At 45.4% G+C, this 23,888-nt stretch overlaps 1 protein-coding gene across 1 annotated transcript in view; it reads right to left on the bottom strand.

Annotated features, from left to right (window-relative positions):
• The window catches only part of FANCI (FA complementation group I), a 35,373-nt gene that overhangs the window by 2,270 nt on the left and 9,215 nt on the right, over window positions 1-23,888 (bottom strand). Inside the window, exons 9-37 of the mRNA XM_074966469.1 lie at window positions 23,237-23,322; window positions 22,940-23,072; window positions 22,533-22,625; window positions 21,717-21,853; window positions 20,848-21,025; window positions 20,366-20,453; window positions 19,464-19,594; window positions 18,716-18,786; window positions 17,536-17,650; window positions 17,204-17,326; window positions 15,896-15,964; window positions 14,592-14,693; window positions 13,330-13,515; window positions 13,110-13,231; window positions 12,489-12,653; window positions 11,531-11,710; window positions 9,964-10,127; window positions 9,429-9,508; window positions 8,954-9,070; window positions 7,773-7,824; window positions 6,822-6,949; window positions 6,585-6,653; window positions 6,346-6,436; window positions 5,567-5,751; window positions 4,208-4,264; window positions 4,067-4,126; window positions 3,170-3,253; window positions 1,586-1,681; window positions 730-855 (exon numbers count right to left, since the gene is read on the bottom strand). Coding sequence (XP_074822570.1) covers window positions 730-855; window positions 1,586-1,681; window positions 3,170-3,253; window positions 4,067-4,126; window positions 4,208-4,264; window positions 5,567-5,751; window positions 6,346-6,436; window positions 6,585-6,653; window positions 6,822-6,949; window positions 7,773-7,824; window positions 8,954-9,070; window positions 9,429-9,508; window positions 9,964-10,127; window positions 11,531-11,710; window positions 12,489-12,653; window positions 13,110-13,231; window positions 13,330-13,515; window positions 14,592-14,693; window positions 15,896-15,964; window positions 17,204-17,326; window positions 17,536-17,650; window positions 18,716-18,786; window positions 19,464-19,594; window positions 20,366-20,453; window positions 20,848-21,025; window positions 21,717-21,853; window positions 22,533-22,625; window positions 22,940-23,072; window positions 23,237-23,322 — 3,288 coding nt within the window. The remainder of the gene's footprint in view (window positions 1-729; window positions 856-1,585; window positions 1,682-3,169; window positions 3,254-4,066; window positions 4,127-4,207; window positions 4,265-5,566; window positions 5,752-6,345; window positions 6,437-6,584; window positions 6,654-6,821; window positions 6,950-7,772; window positions 7,825-8,953; window positions 9,071-9,428; window positions 9,509-9,963; window positions 10,128-11,530; window positions 11,711-12,488; window positions 12,654-13,109; window positions 13,232-13,329; window positions 13,516-14,591; window positions 14,694-15,895; window positions 15,965-17,203; window positions 17,327-17,535; window positions 17,651-18,715; window positions 18,787-19,463; window positions 19,595-20,365; window positions 20,454-20,847; window positions 21,026-21,716; window positions 21,854-22,532; window positions 22,626-22,939; window positions 23,073-23,236; window positions 23,323-23,888) is intronic.

The raw sequence follows: 23,888 nt of genomic DNA on the forward strand, positions 1-23,888 counted from the left end.
GGGAACAAACAGATTAAGCCTCTCAGAGGCAGGACATTCGAGCACTCTCACAAATGCATCAGTCAGAGGGGAACAGATTCCTTTCCTGTGGAATTTAAGGAAGGCCAATATGCTACTCTGCCTTCAGCACTGGAAAGCAAGATAAGGCAGTGCTTCTCTTGAGGTTTTTGTTATAAGACACACACTCCCCCATCTTGGATACAAGTCTGTTGGGCCAAGAGCAGTCTGTAAAATGCAGCATGAGTGCCATTGAGTTAAGAGACATCTGTAAACACTGATAGTCCTAGAGCCAAGAAGCACTAAGAGTTTAAAAGCACAAGTCATGCCGTGCAAACCTGATTTTTTTCCATCCATGCTAGAAAATCAATAGTTAGGGGGAACACAGCAGAATTAATCTGTGGGCTTTTCTAAAGTACTGCTATAATGTCTCCGTTTTATTTTAAACTGATTCATTTGAATTGGTACTGGCATACTGAGTGAAAACTAGCTCAGGGCAAAGTGTTGGGCTAAGCAACACAGTGTCACGTTACAGGGATGGCAGAGTTGGGTCTCTACCATTTCACTCATTAAATGGGCAGATAGTAAATTAGGGATTCCCCTTTAAAGATGGAACTAGGGCAGGCTCACTTTACACTGATTTCACACACACACGGAAAGCCCAGCCTCAGCTGGATCTCAGAGAGAGTGGCCTCCATGAGCCCTGGCACTTGCTCTTGTGAGAGTTCTGACCTGGTCATTGTCTGGTTCGTTCTCAGCATCTTCAGTGTTCTTCTCCTGCAGCGCACTCTCTAGTGTGGATGCATTGATGCGGAAGTCCCGGGAGGTGCTCAGCTTCATGTACTGCATCAAGTTCACCTACCGTAACCAAAAGACAATGAGTATTTCAAGGCTGATCGCGAGGAGAGAATGCTACAGCATTAATACCTGTTGTAGTGCAGCCTTCTACCACTGCCTGCTCCTCCTGCCTAGTGCCAGGGCAGAGTCCCTGGTCACCTTCCCGCCAGTAACAGTGTGTGACTGTGGCAGTCCAGGTGACAGACTGTTTTCACACTCCCTTTCTTCCATCCTGGGTGTGTTCAACATCCCTAGCCTCCACTTTCAAATGGGCAAAGCTACCTACCTTATGGGTTTTTTAAGGGGGTGGGAGTAGGCAGGAACCCTAAATGTGTATATTACCCTGATGTCATCTCAGCTGAGAGCCTTGGCTAGGGATGTTTCTTTCACTGCAGTTGAGATGAATGAGCAGAGCAATGGCATTAACCCTTTCAGTTTCTACTCAACAAGAAAATACAAAATGGCTAAGTCATCAGAAAGCGTATGCTTCTCCAAGTGCCTGCATTGATGCCAGCTGCCTGAATGTAACATCAATTTAGAATAGAAAGTCAGGCCAGGATTTGTGAGAAAGTTGCCATGATGGTGAATTCCTTCTATGACCAGTTGCATTGATAACAACTGTAGTAACATTCATTTAGAAAACCAAGTAGAGGTACAGCAGCCTTTCACAGTGATGTTGCTTTGTTGTATGTATGTTATCTGTCCTTCAGCCACGCAGAGCCACAGACTGCTGCAGAGGAGGGCAGATTACCTTTGACTTTTTGGAGAGGTGGATAAGAAATTTCTCATACTGCTCTATAGCAAAAATCAGGTTTGGGATTGGCTTGGTCTCCCGAAGCACCTTGGCCTGTAATACAAAAAAAAAAAAAAAAAGGTTGGACGTGAACACTGAAGGCTCCCATAGTAAACTTAATGCAGTGTGAGCAGCCCAGGTATGTAACAATGCGCACATTCATCTGATCCTCAAATTGCAGACATCAGTCTGGATTTCCATAACCGAATGGAAGAGATTTTAAAACCAATTTACCACAGTTGCCAATTGCTTAAAGGCATTATACAGAACTCCACTTTCTCATGTCAAGGGACATAGTCATAGAAATGGAAGGGACCTCGAGAGATCATCAAATCCAGCTCCTTAGGCTGAGGCAGGGCCAAGTAAACCTAGACCATCCCTGACAGGGGTTTGTCCACCTCCCCTGGAATTAGAAAGTTCTTCCTAATAGCTAATCTAAATTTCCCTTCCTGCAGATTACATCCATTACTTCTCATCCTGCCTTCAGTGAACATGATGCATCATTACTGTAATTCTAGCCCATCTCTGGTTCAGACAACCCCAGATTGTCAGTGAACGACTTCAGTACTACACCACTGACACCATCCCTTCCCCTGTACCAAGTATCAACTCCATACCAAACCTTGCCAACTTAGGTTCAGGATTGTTTTTAAACCGACTGGATCAGTACCACCTTTGGAGCAGGTATTCCATGGTACTTCTCCATGCTTTGAACTCTTCTGACCATTCCCGAGCTGGGTTTTTCCATTTGACAGCACCCATTTCCAACTCTCTGCATTTCTGCTCCATTTATTTTCTGTTATGACCTTCACTTCTAATAACCAACCAGGAGGCAGCATCCAGCTCCAGGTAAATCTGCTGTCCTTAGCAGCATCACTTTACCTTCAGGGAGCAGTGAGGAAGTCATTGTCTTTGCTATCCTCACTACTTTTTACCAGCAAATCACTGGTTCACTTGAATGGCACAGGAGTGTCTGAAATTTGACCAGCTGGTAAATATAACAGTGGATAGCAAAATGCTTTGATGAATACGAAGGGTCACACACCTTTAACCAGTGTAACTAACCCTCCAGTTCCCGTTCACACTTTTCCAACTCAGTCACTTGCAATTGCAATTATTGACCTCATTTAGTCAAATGAAATGCTCCATCTTTCTCAGGAAACTCCAACAGCACAAAGAGCCCGTCAGCACATTGAAACAGAAATGTGCTAGTATTGCCAACCCCAAATGTTCAAAAAAAAGAGTCAAGCACCAAAAAGTCATGAGATTAAAAAGCTGTTTTTGTTGTTTGCCTTGTTTTTTGAGCCTTTAGGGTGGCAGTTGGGTCATATCTTTAAACTTTTCTCCACAGCCAGGAGGGCTACAAACTTTGTTTTTACTTAAATGAAAGCTGAGTTTGTGGTGTATTTACCTGCCTTCCAGAGACAGAGCTTTAAGAAAACACCAACCATCACAAGCTCCATGATAAAATCTCAAGAATCGACAACATTGCTATTTCCACTGCATGCAACCAGATTCTAACAGGGAGTGAATCAAGCTCACCATGACTGTAGCAATTGCAGCAGTTTCATCCTCTCTCTTCTTTTTCTTCTCCCCTGCAAAGCTCAGGCTTTCACTGTGGATGTTCTGAAGGAAGAAAGCACGGGGCACAGCATCACAGGGCTAGCAAGAACAGCCCACAGCCAAGTCATGGCAGACAAATGTCTTCTCTACGTGACTAGTTCAATGTTTACAGCTCACTGAGGGATTTGGAAGTTTATAGAAGTGAGAAGCTAACAACACTGCCAGAGCCAGGGATAGGTGTTTATGCAAGCTTCCCCCCATTCCTCCCCCAACTCTGCCAACATAGCTTAACCCTGAGCTCCAGCTCCCCCTGTAATTCCAGCTCTGGTCTCCCCTACATGGCTCTGGCAATGCCCCTTGGTCCTGACCTGAAGCACCCCTTGCTCAACCATACATAGACGTATCTGTCAAAGTACCTTAATCCTGACCCATGCCATCACCTTGAGCAGAGATTGCCAATTATATTAATGTATATGGTGTGTGGCTGTGTTGTATTTGGAATCTCTCTTCCATTTGCTCTTAATAGTAATACCAAACTTGCCCAAAGAAGCCACATGTCAGTATCCACACGTGCATATAAATAGAAGGTGATCTAATACATGGCTTAAAGACCAGCACACAGCCACTTCCCTCCCTTTCCCACGCTGAAATCAATATTCTTGCTCTGTCTGCGCAGAAGTTTAATCCCTTCATTACTGAAGAAGAATGTGTCTCTTGCCATGCTTATATAGGGTAAGCTGAAGCTTGGAATGATCGCAGCCTCAAGCCACACCATGGAGGGTTCAGAAATACAGGCAGTGCTGATTTTCTCATTGTTCCTGATACTCCCCTTTAGTGCTGAAGCATGTATTTCCACAGGAAACTTAGCCCACTTACCTGTACATATGTGATGAAGGCGTAACACTGTGGAGTCAAATGGGAACCGGAGAGCTTCACCTATGAAGGCGCAGAGATACCAGTGTTATTCCTGAAACAAGTCAGTGTGCTTATCCCTCAGCATAATAAGGTGGCACTCACCAGCTTTTCCAGCCTCCCTGAAATTGTGCCCAGGCCATTGCGGCAAACTTGGAGATACTGCAAGAAATACACAAGAGAGTGAGCTTCCTTCAGACACCTCCATTGATCCTCTGAAACTTGTCTTTCCAGGCAAGGGCTGGAGGCAATTCACTCTGTGATATTCCTTGTCCCACTGAGCACATGGGAGAGGGAATTCAGATGAAAGCAACATGAAAGGCTCCCTGTACTCAGAGGACTAATTGCTTCCCCACTTAGGGGGCAAGGGGTTACCCTTCTCTGATGCAGTCACACCTTACTTGGACTTAGCAAAGTGAAGTTCCTGTCCTGTGCAAATGTTAGGAGGCAAAGGAGGGACTGTGAGCAAGGGGAATGTTCACTGCAGTGCAGGCTAGATCAGTGTTTCTCAACCTTTCCAGACTACTGTATCCCTTTCAGGAATCTGATTTGTCTTGTGTACACCCAAGTTTCACCTCACTTAAAAACTACTTGCTTACAAAATCAGACAAAAGTACAAAAGCATCACAAGCACACTATTACTGAAAAATTGCTGACTCTCTCATTTTGTCTGTATGAAATTTTAGTTTGTGCTAACTTTACTAGTGCTTTTTATGTAGCCTGTTGTAAAACTAGGCAAATATCTAGATGAGTTTATGTACCCCCTGGAAGACCTCTGCGTACCCCCAAGCGTACAGTTACTCCTGGTTGAGAACCACTGGGCTAGATGTTTCTGAGGTTGCCTTTGGAATAACCAAACTGCACTGCATGAATGCTTACAGGAAGAACCTCTGCAGCCCACACTAGTTAGGATGGAAGTTACAGGAACTATCAGGGTGTAAGCTGGTCACCAGTGGGACAGAGGAAGCATTCCCCACACATCATGCACGTCACTACTGCTTAGGGGCATAGGGAATTCTTTGCCTTCCTCCAAAGCATCATCTCAGACTAAATAGGCCATTGGTCAGTCCTTACGTGCTAATTTCTACATCCTAGGTGTCAAGCCATGGATGGGATGTGGGAGGGGGGGAAGTTGCACAGTGTGAATGGCACATGGTTCTCCAGTGAGGGGCCTGCAAGATTACAAAGCATGCAAGAGCCGCTCCCAGTCAAGGGCAGCGTAGCTCTGCCCTTACCTACTAAGCAGGAGAGAGGCACCCTTTGTCTTTGCTAGCGGCCGCCACCACCTAGAGGCTAGGAAACTCTCATGCATGCTGCCACTGGAGGAGGGTGAGGACTGGCATGACTACACATCACGTTGACAGTCCCAAGCTGCAGATGAGCTGCTGCCACTGTTAGCTTGTTGAGGGGAAAGGGCAGAGATGTTTAAATCCCATCCTGCCAGTTCAGCACAAGAGCACTCACGTGTTTGATGAGGGAGGTGAGAATAGTGTAAGTCTTGCTCAGGCTTCTCAGCAAAGTATCCACACAGCTCCCAGCAGGAAGGGCTGTTTGCACCAGCTCATGGTAAGCTGTCAGCAGCGTTCCCAGCTGCAGGATTATAGCCTTCTCCAGAGACTGGATCTGGCTTGATGCCTGAGAGGAGTCTTCTAAAAAGAGAAAAGATAGGTACATCCACAGCACATGCACACTGATGCTTTGGGGGAAATGAAGTAAAAACCAGCACAAATTTTGCTAAAAGTGGTGCTAAAACCCCCCACTTCTGCCCTTCTCAGAACTAAAATGTAATCTGCTCTGGTCAGTGAGCTAGCAGTAGCCCCTTGTGCCCTGCCATTGGATATATAGGTTCAGTCCAGTGACCCTTCCTGCTCCTCCCCACCACAATTAGACAAGCAGCTTTCTCCTGAAGTCACATGCAGCCTGCAAATATTTATCCCAAAACCCAGTTCCCAGCAATCAACACAATACTAAGATGGCAAAATACAAATGTCCATCTTCATGTGAAAGGAGGGCGGGGAGAGAGAGAGGGAGAGTATGTGTGTGGGATGAATCCATGTAACGATTGACAACTCTTACATTTCCCTCCTGGGACCAGCACAAGGGAGGCGCCTTCACCATCTATGTCAAGAAGCCATCTTAGTAAGTTGGCTGTTCAAAACAGTGAGGTGTTTCCTTGCTATCTATCTCTGTCTTTCTTTTGTGGAGCTCTAAGGCCATTGCAGAGCAGAGGGCCATTTCATTACCTGGTGTCTCCAATACCAAGTGGTTCTTAAGCTTCTTGATCAGCCAATCCACCTCTTCAAGGACCTTCTCTGCTTGAGCCAGGACCAGCAGCTAAGGAAAAAAGAGAAAGCAAAACAGGTTTTTGGAACATAGTTTAGCACATTAGGAGTTCTGCAACCCACATGTACCAAGGTGAGTCTTGGCACCAGCTGCATAGTAGTAGCAGAGACTAGGTCTTACATATACTGTTCCAACTCACACAGGCAGTAGGGGCTGCTGTCTTGATGTTCACAATAGCAAAATGTGATGGATTCTCCACTTCCATATCCTGTGGGGAAAGAGAGACTCTCTGATAATCAAATCTTTGGATTCAGTCACATGCTGCATGTATTTGGGGCTTCTTCCAGGGATGGAGTGCTCAGACACACTCCTCCTCGGCCTTCGCAGCACCAGGCGATGCTAAGCTTACACGGAGAGCTGGGGTTCTGGCCCACACCTGATCTATGTCTCCAAGATGAGCGTGGATATCCTGGGCGAGCTCACGCAGCAGGCCGACAGGGCTCTTGTAGAGAACGTGGAGATTGAAAAGCAGGGTCAGCAAACCCTTACAGCAAGGGGAATCCTCTGCAAGAAAGGAGAGGAAATGACAGTCACCAACCATGACACTCCACTGGCTTTTCAAGGACTGTCAGTCATCCTGCAAGGATGAGATCAAGCATGCATTTTACTGTAGCCTACATTTCAGGAGAGAGAGACAGCTTAGGCGGTACAGAGACACACTGCATTAAACCCCTGTTAAAACACTGTAGTTACAAAAGAGGAGCTTGGAAGTCAGGCAATTTAAAGTTAAGGTTCCACAAACAGCCTTAGCTCTGACCCTACGTCCCTGCCCAGTCCCCTTAGCTTATGATTAGTCAGATCAGGAAGTTAAGAGACATGAGGTATTTCAAATAATATATACTTCAAGGGGGAATGAGGTAGATTGGACCCTTCAGCTCATAGGGGAATGGTGACTAGGAAGCAAATGCTATTGCACTGCAAGTTAAAGGGGGAGATGTTGGAATTTCTAGTCATCAGCAAGCAGTTGAGTGACCATAAGCTGGGACACCAAGTCCGAGAACAGTGGCTATCTTTACAGAACAAAATCCAGTCCTAGGCAGCTGAAGAGGGGAGGGAGGTGAAATGAAAGATACCCACCCAACATTCAGCCGGCTAGCACCACAGAAGACAACTCTGAAGTGGCCCTAGCACATCCCGTACTATTATCTGCAAATCCATTGCATTTGTCAGTAAAACAAGGCTTTGAGCTTGAACCCATCAAAAGGATGAACGGAAGAGGAACTCGGAGCACAGTATCAAAGGCCCAAATTCAGATCTAGTGTGAGCAGATGCAACTCCATTGACATTAGTACCTCAAGTCTGAATTTACTCCAAAAATCTTACTCACCCAGACTGTTTTCCTTGCAAATCTTGACTGTCCAAGAGAACAGCTGTATGAACTACACAAGGGAAAAAGGGTTTTACATGAATGCAGTCACAAAGACAATGCTAAACTGAAGAAAATCAGTCTGATTTCAAGAAATACGCTCAGCACAACGGTAACCAACCATCCATGGAAACCAACAGAGGCACCTCTAGCAGAAAGATGCCCAGACAGGGTCTGTGGAGTTCTACACCTAGTGAAGAGTGGTAGATGCTTGTTTCAAGACGATGCTTTGCACATGAGGGTCTGTGGTCTCCCCTGGACACAGCCTCTTACTGAAGAGAAGAGTAACTACAGTCTACTCCATTTACTCCAAAGTAGGTGAGGCCTTCTTGTTCCTGGCAAATTTTCAATTTCGCCGTTGGCTGGGTAAAATTTGGTCTCCCTTACTATAGCCCTTTAAATGTTGTATGTATGTGTTAGAGGGGTTAACCCCTCAACCATTCTTCCTTGAAGAGATGGGGCTAGAGGGGCCCCCAGTGGATCTGTACCCATATAGAAGAAACACCACAGTTTGGCATGATTAGTAGCTACTAGTCAGGAGGCCAGGTAGCAGGGATACTGTAGTCCAGGCTTGAGGTGTGTGTAGGAAGGGGCCAGGACTTCTGCAGAAGGGCAGGGATTGCTGCAGGTCAGGATTAAGGGTGCACTGGCAGAGCTGTGCAAGGGGTCTGGACTGGCATAGCAGGAGGATGGCGATCAGGATGGGGGGGAGGGGGCTGTCTCTCTGTCACAACTGCACAGCACCCAGCACAATAGGGGTAGGGGCTCTAGGTGGTAGCGCAATACAAATAATAAAGGAGAATTAGCAGAGGTATCACAGGGAAGCATGTACAGCATCTGCCTACACTATGGCTCCAGCCAGTGCTACTGCTCCCTCATTAATTTAGCCTTCCTAAAACGTGGCATTCCTGAAGACATTCAGTATTGTAGGCTAAAGTTTGGCTGCCAGTTATCCTGGCAGCGTTTGGTCTGCTTGCAAGCACACAGGGGAATGAGCATTTCAAAAATCTTCCTGTCACCATCTGGGGGTCTGCAATCAAACCAAGCTGACTACCCTCTCCCCGTGTATCATGGGTGTTCAGACCCCACTAGTGCCAGCACCACACACATTCTCACCAATCACTAACAGCTCTGCTAAGTACCTGTGGAGAGGAGGGCTCCAGTAGCTTGGACAAAGTGGAGATAATGGTCACAAGTGATAGGGCTTCCTTGCTGTTGAAGTCATCGCCAGCACTGCTGAGCTGGTTCACCAGAGACCTCTGATCATGGGAAGGAAGGACAGAATCCAGTACATATGCATGCCTGGGTCATTTTAGGAGGCAAGGAACCAAAAGCCTCTGAGACTGGGGCATGTAAAGAAATCAGCAGCCCCCCCCCCCCAGCATAGGCAGCACCAACACTGAAGGAGAGCAGAATTTCTTACAGAGATAATCAAGATGCTTTTAGAACATATCCGTGAGCATCTGATTTTGTTACAAGCTGTTAACCAACAGCTAATTTCTACTTTAGTAAGGCTCTTACAATATTCACTGAGGTGTGGATTGTACCTTTGGTCCCTAGAGTTGCTTTCATGCTTTGAGACCACTCGCTACCCACAGTGACATTTCTGCTATTTACCTGAAACTGTCGGATCTGAAAGGCAGCTTTCTCGGTGACGTTAATATCTTCCTCTTCCTCTGCATCATCATTAGCAATATCTGAGAGAGAGAGAGAGAGAGAGAGAGATGATGAGTTAAGTGCTGAGTCCAGCATACAGGATTTAGTACAGACACATACACAAGCATGCACGCACATTCTCCTTTGCGGTGGTGGTAAAGGCCACAAGTCTGAGGAAAACATACTGGAGAATTGTGGAGGGCAAAAAGGATGGTTCAAGGCAGGATTTCAAACAGGAAGGTACCATGCCAGACCTCCAGTCATGCTCTGCCAACAGAGACTATTTGCTTGCTTCTATTGAGCCCTCACATTTCTCGGACTGGCCTGAGGCAAGGAAAGCCAGCTGGAGCTCAGTGACCAGCATCACTTCTGAATGACATAAGGTCAACTTTCTCCTTATCCAGGGGTCCTGTGCAAAGCCTCCACAGCACATCTAGCCCCATTAGTGAGAGTCCAGGACTGAGCAGACCTGTTCTGTCACAGCCAAAGTGCCTACCCAATGCCCGTAGAAACTGTGGGATCTTGGACTTGTAGAGCTGTTGCACTGTGTTAAATATCTTCAGCAAGCCCTCCAAGCACAGCAGTGAGATACTCTTGCCCTTCTTCTTCCCAGACTCTTCGACTGCAGTTGGAATTGAAGTGTATCTCCATAACAGGACCCTGTAAGGGGTGGGTGGGGAGTTAGTTCACATGTTCTAGCATAGTTGGTTGCACAGCACAAAAACTGGAATAGAATCAGTTCTGGACTCTACAGGCTGGATCTTTTTTTAGTACAATTGAACGGGAAGAGAGTCATTTTAAAGGCAGAATTCGTTTTGATACAAGCTTCACAGCCATTGTTTTCTATGCATTCTTCCTGTTTGACCCATCTGATCATTTTATTCTTCCTTCCCCCCATGTGCCTATTGACTTCCTGCTCCTACTTCAAATCCCTCTTTAAAAACTCACTCCCTTTCACATGGCCTTCCCTCCCTCACTGGCTCAGTGTGCCCCCTCCCCATGTCTGAACCTTTATCACTGGTGTCATATTTGTCAATTAGACTTACGCAACTTACCACAAGGACTTTGTCTCCCTACAGTTTGTGTTTTTGATGGGCCAGATATCTGTATTGGGCTCTATGTAAATAAGATGGAGAATGTACGGAAAAGAGAAACTAAATAGAGAAGTCTTGAAGAATGAGAAGTGTTTGGTCTGAGGGGGACCTGTAATGTAAGAGTCTTCCTGTTCTCAACCACCAAGAATCTTCTTTCCCCTTCTTCCAGCCATTTCTCTCTCCACAATCCTTTACCTGCCATGATGACCCTTCTCTGGTTTATCTTACAGCCTGATCATGAAAACTCCTTTATTCAGATGGATAGTTCTTAGCTAACACGTGTAATTCTATTGGCTTCAATACAACTATTGACATGGGTAAGGATTATTTGCACAAGGAGGAGCTTGCAGGATCAGACAGAGACTATAGGTTCTTTAGAACTGAATGCGTTTCTTTCTTTCTTGATGTTTGTGTAGCATGTAAATTTATATTACACAAAAGTGACTTCTAATCAGAGTGGTATTAGATTGTCATCTACTTTCTACCATCAGAGGATTGAGGAAGATACAGGACTAAGGCTTTAAACTCAAAGGGAAACAGCCAATGTTTGGCTAAAAGTGAACTCCTCTTTCACATGTAACTATTTCAAACTGTAACTGGAGCGGGGTTCAAACTAAATTGCCTCCCAAAGGCCTGAGAAGTCTGGTCTGTAGCCATTCTAGTTTCCTACTGTGAGTAACAAATTAACTACCAGAAGTTAGCTCGGTTTTACAGGGAATGGCTCTTCCATCTCTCTCATTATGCTACTTGGTTTATCACTCATTTTGATGGAGAAATCAAGGTGTCTGCTGCTCAGATGTCTCAGGAACACAGGAGGCAATTTTGTTATAATTTGGTGCTAATTACAGTTTCAAACAATTGCCACTGACTATTGCCCTTTCAGACTTTTACATGAGAGTTTCAGGTGTTCAAAAAAACCAACATATTTGCAGTCCAGCATTCAAGTCTCCAAGCGACACAGAAACTCACCGAGTAATTTTGCAGAGGGTTTGGAACATCTTCTCTGGATTCTGGCCATCAGGTCCATCTGTTTGACCCGTCTCCTCCAGCTGTTGCACCTTCTGCAGTGCTACACTGACAGCGTAACGCATGAATTCACTGCTGGAGCGCAGAACAGCCAAGCTCTCCTCATGGCTTTGGGCACTATCCCTGAAGAGTCATATGAACATTTTAAAAACACCTCTGAGTCTAGGGACACACCTTAATGTAATGCAGAGGGCTAGCCTATAAGCATTTCATCTTGGCACACCAGAGCGCACCTTTGGTGGGTCACACAGGGCCCTGTGTGGAATGTAACTGTGTATCTATGTAACTGTTCTTTTTTAATTTGCCACATAAATGTGCTTCAGAATCTGAACTTTCATTTAAAAGAAATAAATTGAGTCTCCAGCCCAACAGCAAAATCCTCTCCAGGGAGGAAGCAACATAGTCCAGTTCTTCATTTAAGCCACTTGGAGCAAATATCCAAAAAACAGAATTTTAACAGCCTCTTCAACCTCACTCATATCCCCAGTTGAGTACAAGTGGCAGTCTGCTCAGTAGAGGCCAAGAGCCAGAACAGCATGGGGTGCTGCATGTCAGGACTGAGGGTCACTGGTATTCCGAGGGTGGGGGATGGCCTAGGACTGGAACATCAGAGGCCCTCCAGGTCAGCATTAAGGGGCACTGATACAGTTGAAGTGTGGCCCAGGAAAGGAGTAGCAGGAGGAACTACAGATCAGGACTGAGGGTCATGAGGCGGCCAATCTGCACAGCTCCAGGCTGGTCTGGAGAGTGCTCCAAGTGTACTGTGTGCAGAAGTGACATGCTGCACCCCCTGTGTGTGTGCAGTGTGTACTGCTCAAAAAGGTAGGCAACCTACAAACACCACAGAAGTGAGTTTAAGGTAATATACAAGTCAGAGATAAACAGGCTGTGACAGTTTCACCTGAACAAAGCTGTGAGTAGAGTGGATATGAAGCTCATGGAAAGGAAGCTTCGGGCTGTTTTATTGGCCAAGGATAACTTGTTCTTCCCAGCTTTTTCCTTCAGGATCTCGGAGAGTTTGCTGTAACACTTAAACAGGCCTAGAACATCCTCAAACTTGTTCTTGCTGCAACATCACAAGAAGGTGGTAAAAAACACTGATAATAGAGACCAAAATGCTACAATTTCTTCATGGGAACTTTTATTAATCCAGTTAGAGAAGATACTTTCCAGATGATGTATGAAGCTCCCTATCCTTCCAATACACAGCTCAGGTCCCACCCAGTCCATACTGGCTTGGCCACTTCCCTTGTTTCAAAATCCTAGTGAACTGTGATAATGACAAGTACAGTGATGTTCAAAACAAAAAACTCTCCTTAAGGTTAGGTGTAGATTTGCACCACGATGTGCAGGGAATGAGCTATGAGAAGTCATTCACTGTTCCCCTGTTACAGTTGGTGGCGCTGTGCTATACTTGCAAGGTACACTGAAGACATTGTCCCAGACATACTGAATAGCTAATGAATTCCTCTTAACTTCACCAGTGGGTGAGTGTTCTGAAGGATAGGACTTGACACCTTACCTGAAATTCCCTATGTTAAAGTTATACTCAATCAGGACCTCACAAACTCCCATTACCAAGATGGCATAAATATTGTTCTTCACGCCGACGCCAGAAGACAGAGAAAAGTCTGCTGATTTATCCTAAGAGGCAAAATGAAGAAGTGAAAAACCCTTCTAAAACCCCATAGGAATCAAGAATCTCCCTGCTCACCTGGCCTTGCTGAGAAAATCTGAATTACCAGTTCAAAGTCCTCCAGTTCACTCTTGATCATTCGCCGTGTGATAGAGTCCAGCATCTCTTCAAGGTCTTGTTGGAATCCCACATAGTCGTCATCCTCGTCCTCTTCTTCCTCAGCTTCGTGGCGCAGCTGCATGGTGCTCTTGTACCAGGCTAGGCAGTGCTGGATACAGCTGAGCAGATGAGCCTGAAAAAAGCAGTCACACAGGATATTATAATTCACTGTGCTAACAAGGGCTTAGTCAGTGGGATCATTCCAAACCTTCTAGCTGGACAGAGGGAGACTGGTGCAATGGAACAGGATTCTCCACAGCAACAGGCTGGAGCACTATAGCCAGAGGCGGAAAAGCCACAACAACGTGCTTCAGAAGTTCATAACCTATGGGAACGAGCGTTTCTCACTCACAGCTGAGGCTTTAAAACAGAAGTGCTGTGGTCCCATAACCTCACATCTGAACTTCGAACAATGCAATATACTCTGAATTCCAACAGAGGATCCCTCAGTGCACGTTCTCAGCTCACCTACCTCATTACCTGCAGTCCTACATCATAGCTGCCACCCACTGTCACATGGCTTGCTGTTCAACCTATATCTGAATTATTTAAGGGATATTAGATAAGAGTGTGGACAACAGATTTCAAAGGGGTTTCTTCACCATTTCTGAGGCTTCTGGTCTCTTCCCAGTCACACCTCCCTCAGCATGGAATGGAAGATTCTTCAGGAAAAAAAGCTAAGGGCTGGATTTGAATTTGGCCCCTTTGAAACCCTGTGAATTTTTGGAGATCTCCAATCTGTCCTCAGATTAGGAAGGGAGGGAAATGCATGCTGAGGGAGCGAGATCAGAAGAGAAGAGACAGACTCCTTTCCTTTGCTTCTGTACTACTTGGTGCTAAGCTGCAGGAGACAAGAATGGGACTGGCTCAGTAGAGGATAACGGCAGCAGAACCACATTATTGCTATGGCTCCTTCCATCCAGGGCTATCAAAGCACTTTAGAAACATTAATGAAGTAAGCACCATAACATCATGGATATTATTTCCATTTTATTGATGGGAAAGCTTTGGCAGAAGAAGTGACGTCACCTGCCCAAGTTCACTGCAGAAGAACTGGATTCAGTTTCCAGTCCTGGTCTCCAACTCTCCAAGCCTGCAGGGGCTGAGCTTAATGAGAAAGAGGGAGTGACCTGAGTCAGTCAACTGCAAACCTAAAAGCCAATGGAATGAGTGAGCTTTAAAGAGTGGAATAGACTGTATATCTCTTACCAGTGGTTCCTGCAGAAATATTTGGTCTCCTTGAGCCACGATACATCCCTCAAGTTTCAGTGGGGGAAGCAGGTCTGGTTCGGGCTCATAGTATCGCTTTATCTGCCACAAAAAACAAGGAATAAAAAAAAAAATAGCTAGTCACTTAGTCTCTGTGCCTCTCAGTTCCCCATCTGTAAAATTAAGTACAAATATTTCCATACCTCACATTAAAGACTGTGAGGGACTGAGGACCATGTAAGTAATTGAGCCATTAGCATAACATACACCTGCCATACCACTCATTAGAGGCCCCTCTTCGGCAGCTCATACATCCCTGAACTAGAAGCGAACTTTAATCCTCTAAGAGCAAGGACCACAAATGGTGTTGATTTATGTAGTCTTGTTGCAGCTATGTTTAAGGGCGCTCACTGTTCCCTTGGTTACCTACATGCAGCAACACTAGCATTTTACCTCTTCAAAGCTGACAGTTAATGACTAGAGAGGTTTGCAACATCACCCACTCCTGCATCAGTGGATGTAAATAATTGCCCCTGTAATTCTGCACCTACAATGAACTACAGGCACAGTCAATCACACATCTGGGGTGGTGCACAAAGGTAGTTAGTTATTTAAGTGCTAACAGTAGTGTCCACAATTAATTACAAGTGAGATATTGAGCCTGAAAAATGAGAGGCCATAGCTGAAAATCCAGCCTAATAAGTTTAGATTGCTTCGCACACTACAAGGGAACAGGCAAGCTAGGAGCAGTGCTGAAGTCAGAGCGGAGAGGGACAGAGGTGTGCCCCTGGGAGGCGATACACCAGGGCAAAAGAAAAGTCTGTAGCATCAGGCTCCCATTGACAGGCCCCTACTGCCTTGCAGCTGCCCAGCTTCAATTCTGGGTCTAGTCTCAAATTGGTGTACTGGCAGGGTTGGGAGTGGTGGAAATAGTCAGCCGTGGCCTCTCCAGATCATGAAAGAGAAGACATGTTGACATGTCTCAGAGAAACCACCACCTGCCCAATTGGTGGGGAAGATGTGACCATGACATGTGTGACAGAGTTGAGAAGAGTTAATCCATTCTACAACGGCACGGAGAGCCCTCCTCCAAGGGAGGACAGCAATGACTATTATTATGTAAGTAGGTCTCTGTGGACAGTTATTGGAGAGCAATCATTGTGCAGTGCATAGGATCAGGACCAGGCAAGATACATTTTCCTGAGGAATTTGCATCTCACACTTTGCTATGTACAGTCTTGGAATTCCTGGAGCCCACATTTCCTCCCCTGTCATCTTTCTATTGCTCTGTGAATGTACTTTACCTGAGACAGCAGTGTTTCCATTATGGAGTTACTCAGCTGAGAGTTCCTGCGGAGGACATCATAAAAACCCTGAAGGTAGGGGAGAGAGACAAATTTGCCAAGATTATCAAGAGGAGGAAACAATCCACAAACATAATTTTGAGCTGCAAGGCAACAGTGAACTTAACCCTTTCGCACTGGAAGTAATCGAGAGCTAATAAAGTTGTGTTGGGAGTGCTGGAAATACTGGCAAAGTGAGACAGCACAGGAAGAAGATACAGATGTCTTAACATGGAGTCCACACCCAGGTGGTATCCCCTTAGTACGGGTGGCATCAAGCCCCAAGTCTGACTTTCAGTGTTGGAGCATTAAGTGGCACGATCTTAAAATTTCAACCTGTCTCTGGAGCAGATTTCACAAATACAACATATTCCAGAGGGCAATCCATAGGAGCAGTAATTCTTTAGACTGTGAAACCTCAATGGAAGAGCAAAGTATCTGCACGTCCTGTAGCACACAAATACATTCCAATACGCACACTAACTCGCCAAAAATCAGTCAGCCCAAACCCAGGGAAGAGAAGCAAGAATGCTCACTCTGATCTATAGACAGTTTCCCAGGAGCCCCTTTCCCCAAACCCGATACATCAGAGGTGCCTCTGGAGTCAGACTTGCACCTGAAAACAGCTCTTCATACTAGACCCATCACACACACAGCTTGGTCAGGCCCAAAAGGGCCACAAGGCAGAGACAAATAAATGGTTGCCTCTCACCCAGAGAAAGCACAGACATAGAGGGAACGGATGGTAGAATCCTCAGGACCCCTGAGGAGATTCCCCATACACCCTCCTGCCAAGGCTCTCATTGGAGCCTGTCAAAGTTGCTGCGTAATCAGATCAAGGCACCATTGTGAGGCCCCACCAGGAGCCAAGCAAGCTGTCCCTTCAGTTCACCAAGCCCTCCTCAGAGCGGGAGAGACTGGGAATCTAACCCAGGTCCCCGACATGGCAAGCAGAGCACTGGCCAGGCCAGCCACATTACATTTTACCACCAAGATATACATCAAGGACAGGTGATAATCAAAAGCCTTTGGGAGGCTTATATAGATTTAAAATAATGAGAAACAAAAGGGTTAAAACAAATTAGAGTCCCTAGAATGTCAACATCCCAGGAGGAACTCAGCTAGAACCTGGAATCCATTTCCCACAGGCGCCCAAAGATCCAGCTGGTGGCGACAACATTCAGTCATCATTGACCTGGGCTGGATTAGAACCAGCTACTTAGCAGCAAAACTGGTGATTTATGAAGACATTGCAGAAAGCCAGTTTACCTCATATAGCATAAGTCGGACGTCAGCCTGCTGACTCAAGCATCGCCTCAGGCTGCCCAGGATTTCAAGGCAAAAGGCCTCATTAGCTGCAGAGTTGTAGCAGGCGTGAATGTCTGCCTGGACCTGAAAGAGAGCACATTAGTGAAGGCACATGGGTTATGCTTCCCATTTATCACTATGCAAGAACTGGATCATAAAGGGAGACAAACCTGTCCTTTCAGCCAAGGAAACTCAGACCAAACATTTAACATCCAGCCTCACTCCCAAACAGAAAATCATCCACATATTATTGGGTTTTCTGTACCATTCTCACGGGGGTAACCCACACTCACCTGACTAGCACCGATGGCCTGGCTGCACTGGGAAAAAGTCAAGCTGCCCAGAACCTTAAAATTCTTCAACAGCAGCAAAAAGCCAGCAACTGCAGCTTTCCGAGCATCTAGCTGCCTATGAGTTGGGGAAAGAATAGAGAAGCATGAAGAGGGGTAGAAGGAGTAAGGAAATTCAGAGACCAGCTCAGCTACAAGATTGTTCTGAGCAGTTCATGCAATTTTCTGACACACACCGAGGGCCTAAAAGTGGTAAAAAAAGAAAAATTAAAGCAATGCCGCATTCCCCAAAGGAACATCTGATGCCCCAAGGAACTAACAGCTTGGCAATTCAGTTAGTTTCTCCTACATTCTCCAGTCTTACGACACTGACTTCTCCTTTCTGTCCCACTGATGTATATAGCAAGGGAGAATGCTGGGCACAGACCTGCTACTTAAACGGCTGTGGAAACTGGAATGAGAGCAAGGCAGCAAAGAAAGCTGCATGTTTGCAGTGGAGATAGAGGGGAGGTTTTCTCACATCTCTCACCTCTTCTCTTTCCCTCTGGCAGAGCTGTAGTTTTCTATGCTGGGTGAGTCCCATGGAAAGCAGGATCTTTGCTCTACACAAATATAGGTGATACCCCAGGTCTTTCATCAGCATCAGGCTGCTTGCTTTAAACAACAAGTGGACTTCTGCATCTGTAACTAAACAGACACTACCAAGCGACTCCACAGAGGCTCCTAATGTACTGGAGACAGCAAGGCAAATCATCCAGAACTTTGCACAGAGCAGATCTTTCTACAATTTCAAAAAAGGACCAGCCATACTATGGCAGCTTGAAGTTTCTAGTCATCCGTTCACTTTGAGCTCCCCATGGCAAGGTGTGCTCAGGTATGTGGTTATGCAGACACCTAATAGTGGAGTTTCTTTTAATTTGATCTCCTTACCTTGAGTTTCCATCTGGTTTTCTGAATTTACAGGCTCAGGGTCAAGGCTCCTCTAGATAGAACTGTGGAGTTCTCAATCCAGAGGATGGTGGTGTGACTGTGTTACAGTACTGGGGCCAGGGTGGGGATGGGATGGTGGGGTCTCCATAAGTAAAAGGTGATTGTTAAACCAAGAAGAAAAAGAACCCACTTCCAATCCAGAGCTCAACAATAACTTAAACACCTTTTCAAAAGAACACTGATCCCACCTTACCTGGAAAAGATGGCTTTTCGGAGAACAAGTATGAGGGAGTCCCTCACTGACATGCTGACTTTGAGCAGCGGCTGGAAGGGAAGGGATCTATTAGGCAGAGCAGTAATAAGGCAAACCAAGCTGTGTGTGAAAGCACACAGGCACGTGCGCTCCTATCTTATGCTAGGTTTCCACACTTTCATCAGTACTAAAGGACACCCAAAGAGAGTTTTGAAACAGGAAAGAAAAGAGATGGACCGGCAACAGCAAGACATCTTGGCCTGCTGTTGAGAATGGAGCATGAGGATTGGGGGAGAAATCTGTGGCCCTCAGAATGGAGTACTGGGGGCTAAGCAGGTGACAGTTCTACCACTAAGACAATACCCCAGCACAGAAAAAAATAATATTAGAATAGAATTGGGAAGAAGGTAACTCTATGGGCCATTCACAGCTGTTTCTATTCTGTTCGGGTATCTGGGCACCTTCCATCTTCCAGATGAAAGGTCCTAGCAGGGAGAGTCCTTGACTGTGCTTTCAACTAAGGGGCACTAACGTTCAAGAGGGGAGCTTTCAACTAAGGGGCATTAGTTCAAGAGAGGCACCATGCTACACTGAATAGCCTGCCAGCTACAGCAGAGGACTAAAGACACTTTAACAAATATATGTGCAGATGAGGAAGGTTACTGGGTCCCACCTATAATTGTGGCATGAAGCTACGGCTGGAGCCAAGCTCTAACATATTCATTCGTAGGGAAATGCAAAGCTTTACCTGTACGGCCTTGAGTAGCCCTTGCACCATATCAAGAGGCAGAAAGGACAAATTGTCAAAGGCCTCAGTGACTTTGGAGGACGAATTCTGAAGGATGAGTGGAGCAGACACAACGATATTAGACAGCAAATCTGAAAAACAAGATTGTAAGAGGAGCAGCTGCTGCCAAGGGCAAAGCAGGGGCCACATTAAAGAGTAGGGTATGGGAGAGAGGGATTCTGTTTCTTTCTATGGGGTCAATGAGTCAAAGAGAAAATCCACAGCCTCCCCATTACCTGGAAAGGTTCCATTTGGGATGATCATATTGTTAATCCAGTCTCCTATCAGGATACAGGGTGCCATATGCACACAGCCCAGGTACAGGGGCCAACTTATCAGGGTGTACCCAGGAGCTAGCTGGAGAGCCTTCTCAGCAGTAGGCCCAGGGCTCAGGGGCATCTTCCCAATGGAGATCAGATGAAATCTAATTATTGCCAGTTTCAGGTCACACTGCAAGACTCGCCTATTCACTAAAGCATTCCCCAAAGAATCAAAGCAAAAGAAAACCTGACAGTGTGTCCAAAGACAGATACCAATAATGAAATCAAAGAGGAAGGCAGAGAACTAATGGTCCCTTCTGGACTGGTCCCTGCATAGTGGTTAGGTACTATAGCGATAGGGGATTAACGTACATGCTGTATAGGATATTTGCATTTCTATAAAAATGGACAACCACGGCTCTGTGATGAACTATCCCATTACAGTGTTCTTCCTCTGTAGTGAGGTGTGTGTTGAATTGCATGGACTTGAGACACCTGATACTGCTGACCCTCAGGTCACCTGATCAGGAATTTCCTCTACAAAAAAAAAAATTAATATGACTTCTGAAAACCACATACACTTCCCTCTCTCATTTTTATTACCTATGAAGTGGTTGATGGGAGAAAAGGCCTTTGTGATTACTCTATTCAAGACCTGCTCCAGAATTGCACTTCTGATTGGCTCATGGACCTAAAAGGGGAAAGGACAAAAGAAAAAACATAAAATTGAGATTTTCATGTGATTTCAGGTACTTGGTCATTGTCCATTAATGTCCAGGTTTGAAGGGTAATATTTGACCAGTCCCTAGAAGTTACCTATGGCTAGCTGAATAGAGACTGAACCAGGATGGAATCTGGATCAATTAAAAGAAAATGTAGGAGTGGAGGTTAAAGGCTAGAGGTTAAAGCAAAGATCTGAGAGGCCTGGGTTCTATTCCCATCTCTGTCATTGATTTTCCCCATCTTCCCTTCAGTTCCCCTGATAATGGAGAAGAACAAAATCTCATAAAAAGTTGACAAGAGAGCAGGGGCATGAACAGAGTTTCCCAGGAGAACATATGATGTTATCCTAAACCTCATCCTACCTTAAATGTTTCCAGCAAGATATTAGCTCCCAGCCTGCATGCCTGCTGGGCTGGCATCTTGGAAAGGCCATAACTGGTTTCAGCAGCTTTTCCTAAGGCCTTTTTTGGTTCGTATGATTCCATTAAGGTGAAACCAAGATCCACCAGCCCTTGAGTAACATGGTCCCAGCCAAAAGCACTGGAAGAAAATGTTAAACAGAGCAGGAAAAAAAGCAACTTAATAAAGGGAAAGGCTCAAGCTGCAACATTCAGATTAATAAAATCTTCCATGGTCACTCAGGGGCCCAATGCAGGTTGGCAGTTGTGTGAAACAAGCATGCTCAGCTCTCAGGGTAGGGAATGCCCCCACAAGACTCTTCAGTCCCGGGTCCCCCAACCAGCAAAGGAGAGACAGAAAAGCTATAATTCCTGAGAGAACTTTCAGTATTTTAAACAATGCTGTCCACACCAGATTCAGAAATGGCGCTGACTGATGGCAGGTTTTGGAGTCATATATGAGATGTTTAAAGGGGTAATGGTGGTGGGGTGGGAGGCTAACAGAAGATCCATCCCTCATTCACTAACCAGAAAGCATTCACACTACAGCAGATAGCATTACTGTAAATGGTCAGCTACCATTCCCAGCAGGAAGTTGGTGGTTAGCGGTTTATAATTCAGCCACTCTGCATCACAGATGGCTGAAACTTAGGAGACATCTGTGCAACTGTATATTTTTTCAAAGGTCTCTTATATAAAGCTATGAAATAAAGTTTGAGGTTTGAAATCAGTTTTCAGTAATAGTTAGAATCCCATCACATTTCTATCTAGGCCAAGACCCCGCTCCCTCCCAAAAGCTCTTGAGCTCTGGGTAGTGTACTCCAAAAACAAACCTGTTTTCCACCACTTCCAGGATTATGGACGCTATATCATACTGCTGAGGAAACAAATCCTGCAGGAATTTTGAGCCCTGGAGGAACTGCAGGTCCTTGCAGCTTCTCACAATGGACATTTTCAGAAAGTCAAACACCTGAAACATAAAAATGGTGTGAGTGAGGAGGAGTCTGTCCAGAGCCTTTTCCACAGGTAACCGCCAAGTGAGAGAACCATCTAGAGCAGGCACAGTGTAGGAAGTGTCAGTGCCAGCTGCTCACACAGTTCCTCCAACATATCTCAATGCATTCCTTCTCCAGGATGGTTGTTCCCCACCTTACTCACAGATGTAGCCAAAATGCATGAGCCAAGAGGGTAGTGTACAGTCACCCAGCACCTACATTTGGACACATTCATTTTGGTTTTCGGAAGGCTAAGTTGCTGTCATCTTCACTCCATTGCACTCTTTCCCCCCATTCATGTCATGTAATAACTTATTAATATATAATATAATGTAATATATTATTAGATGAGAGGTCTCTCTGGAGGCTGTGTCATAACAGGTTTCAATGGTCAACAGGCGAGGCACAAGAATGGGAGGATAAACCCCGCTCATTGATGACAAGGATGCTCCAGTGCTCAAGAGCCAGGAAGCATGACTCCCAATCCATTCAACAGTATTTGTTTCTTTTGTTATTACCCAGAGTTCATTTCTGAACCTATACTGAAAAGGGAGCATAATATGAACATACCCTCTCCCCCGCCATGAGCACAACGCATGGACAAGGAAGCTTTATGCAAAAAGAATCCTTAGGTTACACATAAGTAAAACATACCTGCTCTTCAAATCTGTGTTTTATTGCCACCGAGAGCACAAGAGCCACACTGAAAGGACACAGGGTCTTGCCAGGGTCCCTTTGCTGTTCAGCCTAGGAAACATCAAGAGACAGGACAATCAAAGAGCTTGTTATTTATGATTTAATTAAGCTTCTTGCAACACCAAGGAAGCCACCATTGCTAATTTAGGCCAGACTGGTGTTATGCTACCGCAGAATTGACCTAGGTTGTGGGGGAATCTCTTACCCCAAACACACTGAATCACTATAGATGTTTTTGATGGCCATAGTGGTATTAACAATTTCAAATCCTGCATAAAGATAACCTGCTAAACCTACCCTCTAGTTTAAAAACCCCTCTCTCATTCCCCAAAAAGCCCTAACGGTGTGCTCTGCATTTGCTGTACCTTTAGTAGTTTGATTAGTTCCCTGCCAAGACCCTGGTCCAGGTTGATAACAGAGATAATATGAAGAATGATCGTGCCTTCCACATGACGGAGTTGGTCTAGGGGCACCGTGGCAGCTTCAAGGTCCACTGACCTGGAAGACATAGTAGAAAACCCTAGGTTTCAATTCCTTTTGTAATTGATGCACACCATCTCAAAAGCACCGAACAGGACTCATACAAGAGGGGTGTCAGGTAAGGCAGGGAGGGTTACAAATACCCAGGCAACAAAGGAAGACAATTATAGGAAAGGACTTACTCTGGAATCCTCTGCTCTTCTTTTTGCCTTTTATCTAACTGGTTGAAAAAAGTGATGATTCCTTCCAAAACAGTCTTCTTACTGCCCTGAAAGGCAGGACATAGCAAAGCAGCATAAACTATATTAATCTATTGCACATTCTGTAATACCACAGCCCCCAGGGAATTGCAGTCTGCTTCCCTGATTTCCCCTTGCAATGCTAGTTTCATAATATTTTTAATTTCCCATGCTAAGTCATTGTGTGGGGCTCCTGGGGTAGAGTAATTGATCACTGTATTGTTTGTATATTCCTTTGTACAGCACTTATAAATAAAGGGTTTTTCATTAGAATGGTTTATTTAAGTGACCAGTCCATTCAAAGCGGCTAGAAAGCCCTAAAACAGTAACTGAGGCTCTAGACTTGAGCTAGTGAATCAAAACAGCCTCCCACAATACAGGTAGAGACTATCTCTGGATGGATCATTCTTTTATTGAGTCATTCATGGAATAATAGCAACAAATGTGGGAGTGGAACAGCCACCCCGTCCCAACTAAATGGCAGGTACCTCACTGGCAGCAGCTGCTTGGAACAGGGGCACAGAAATGAGACCTTTAAGATTGATCCAGACCACAACCCAGGGGCAGGTCACACTATGTGAGCCATGAACATACT

This window comes from Natator depressus, chromosome 10, assembly GCF_965152275.1.
Source record: "Natator depressus isolate rNatDep1 chromosome 10, rNatDep2.hap1, whole genome shotgun sequence".
NCBI lineage: Eukaryota > Metazoa > Chordata > Testudines > Cheloniidae > Natator > Natator depressus.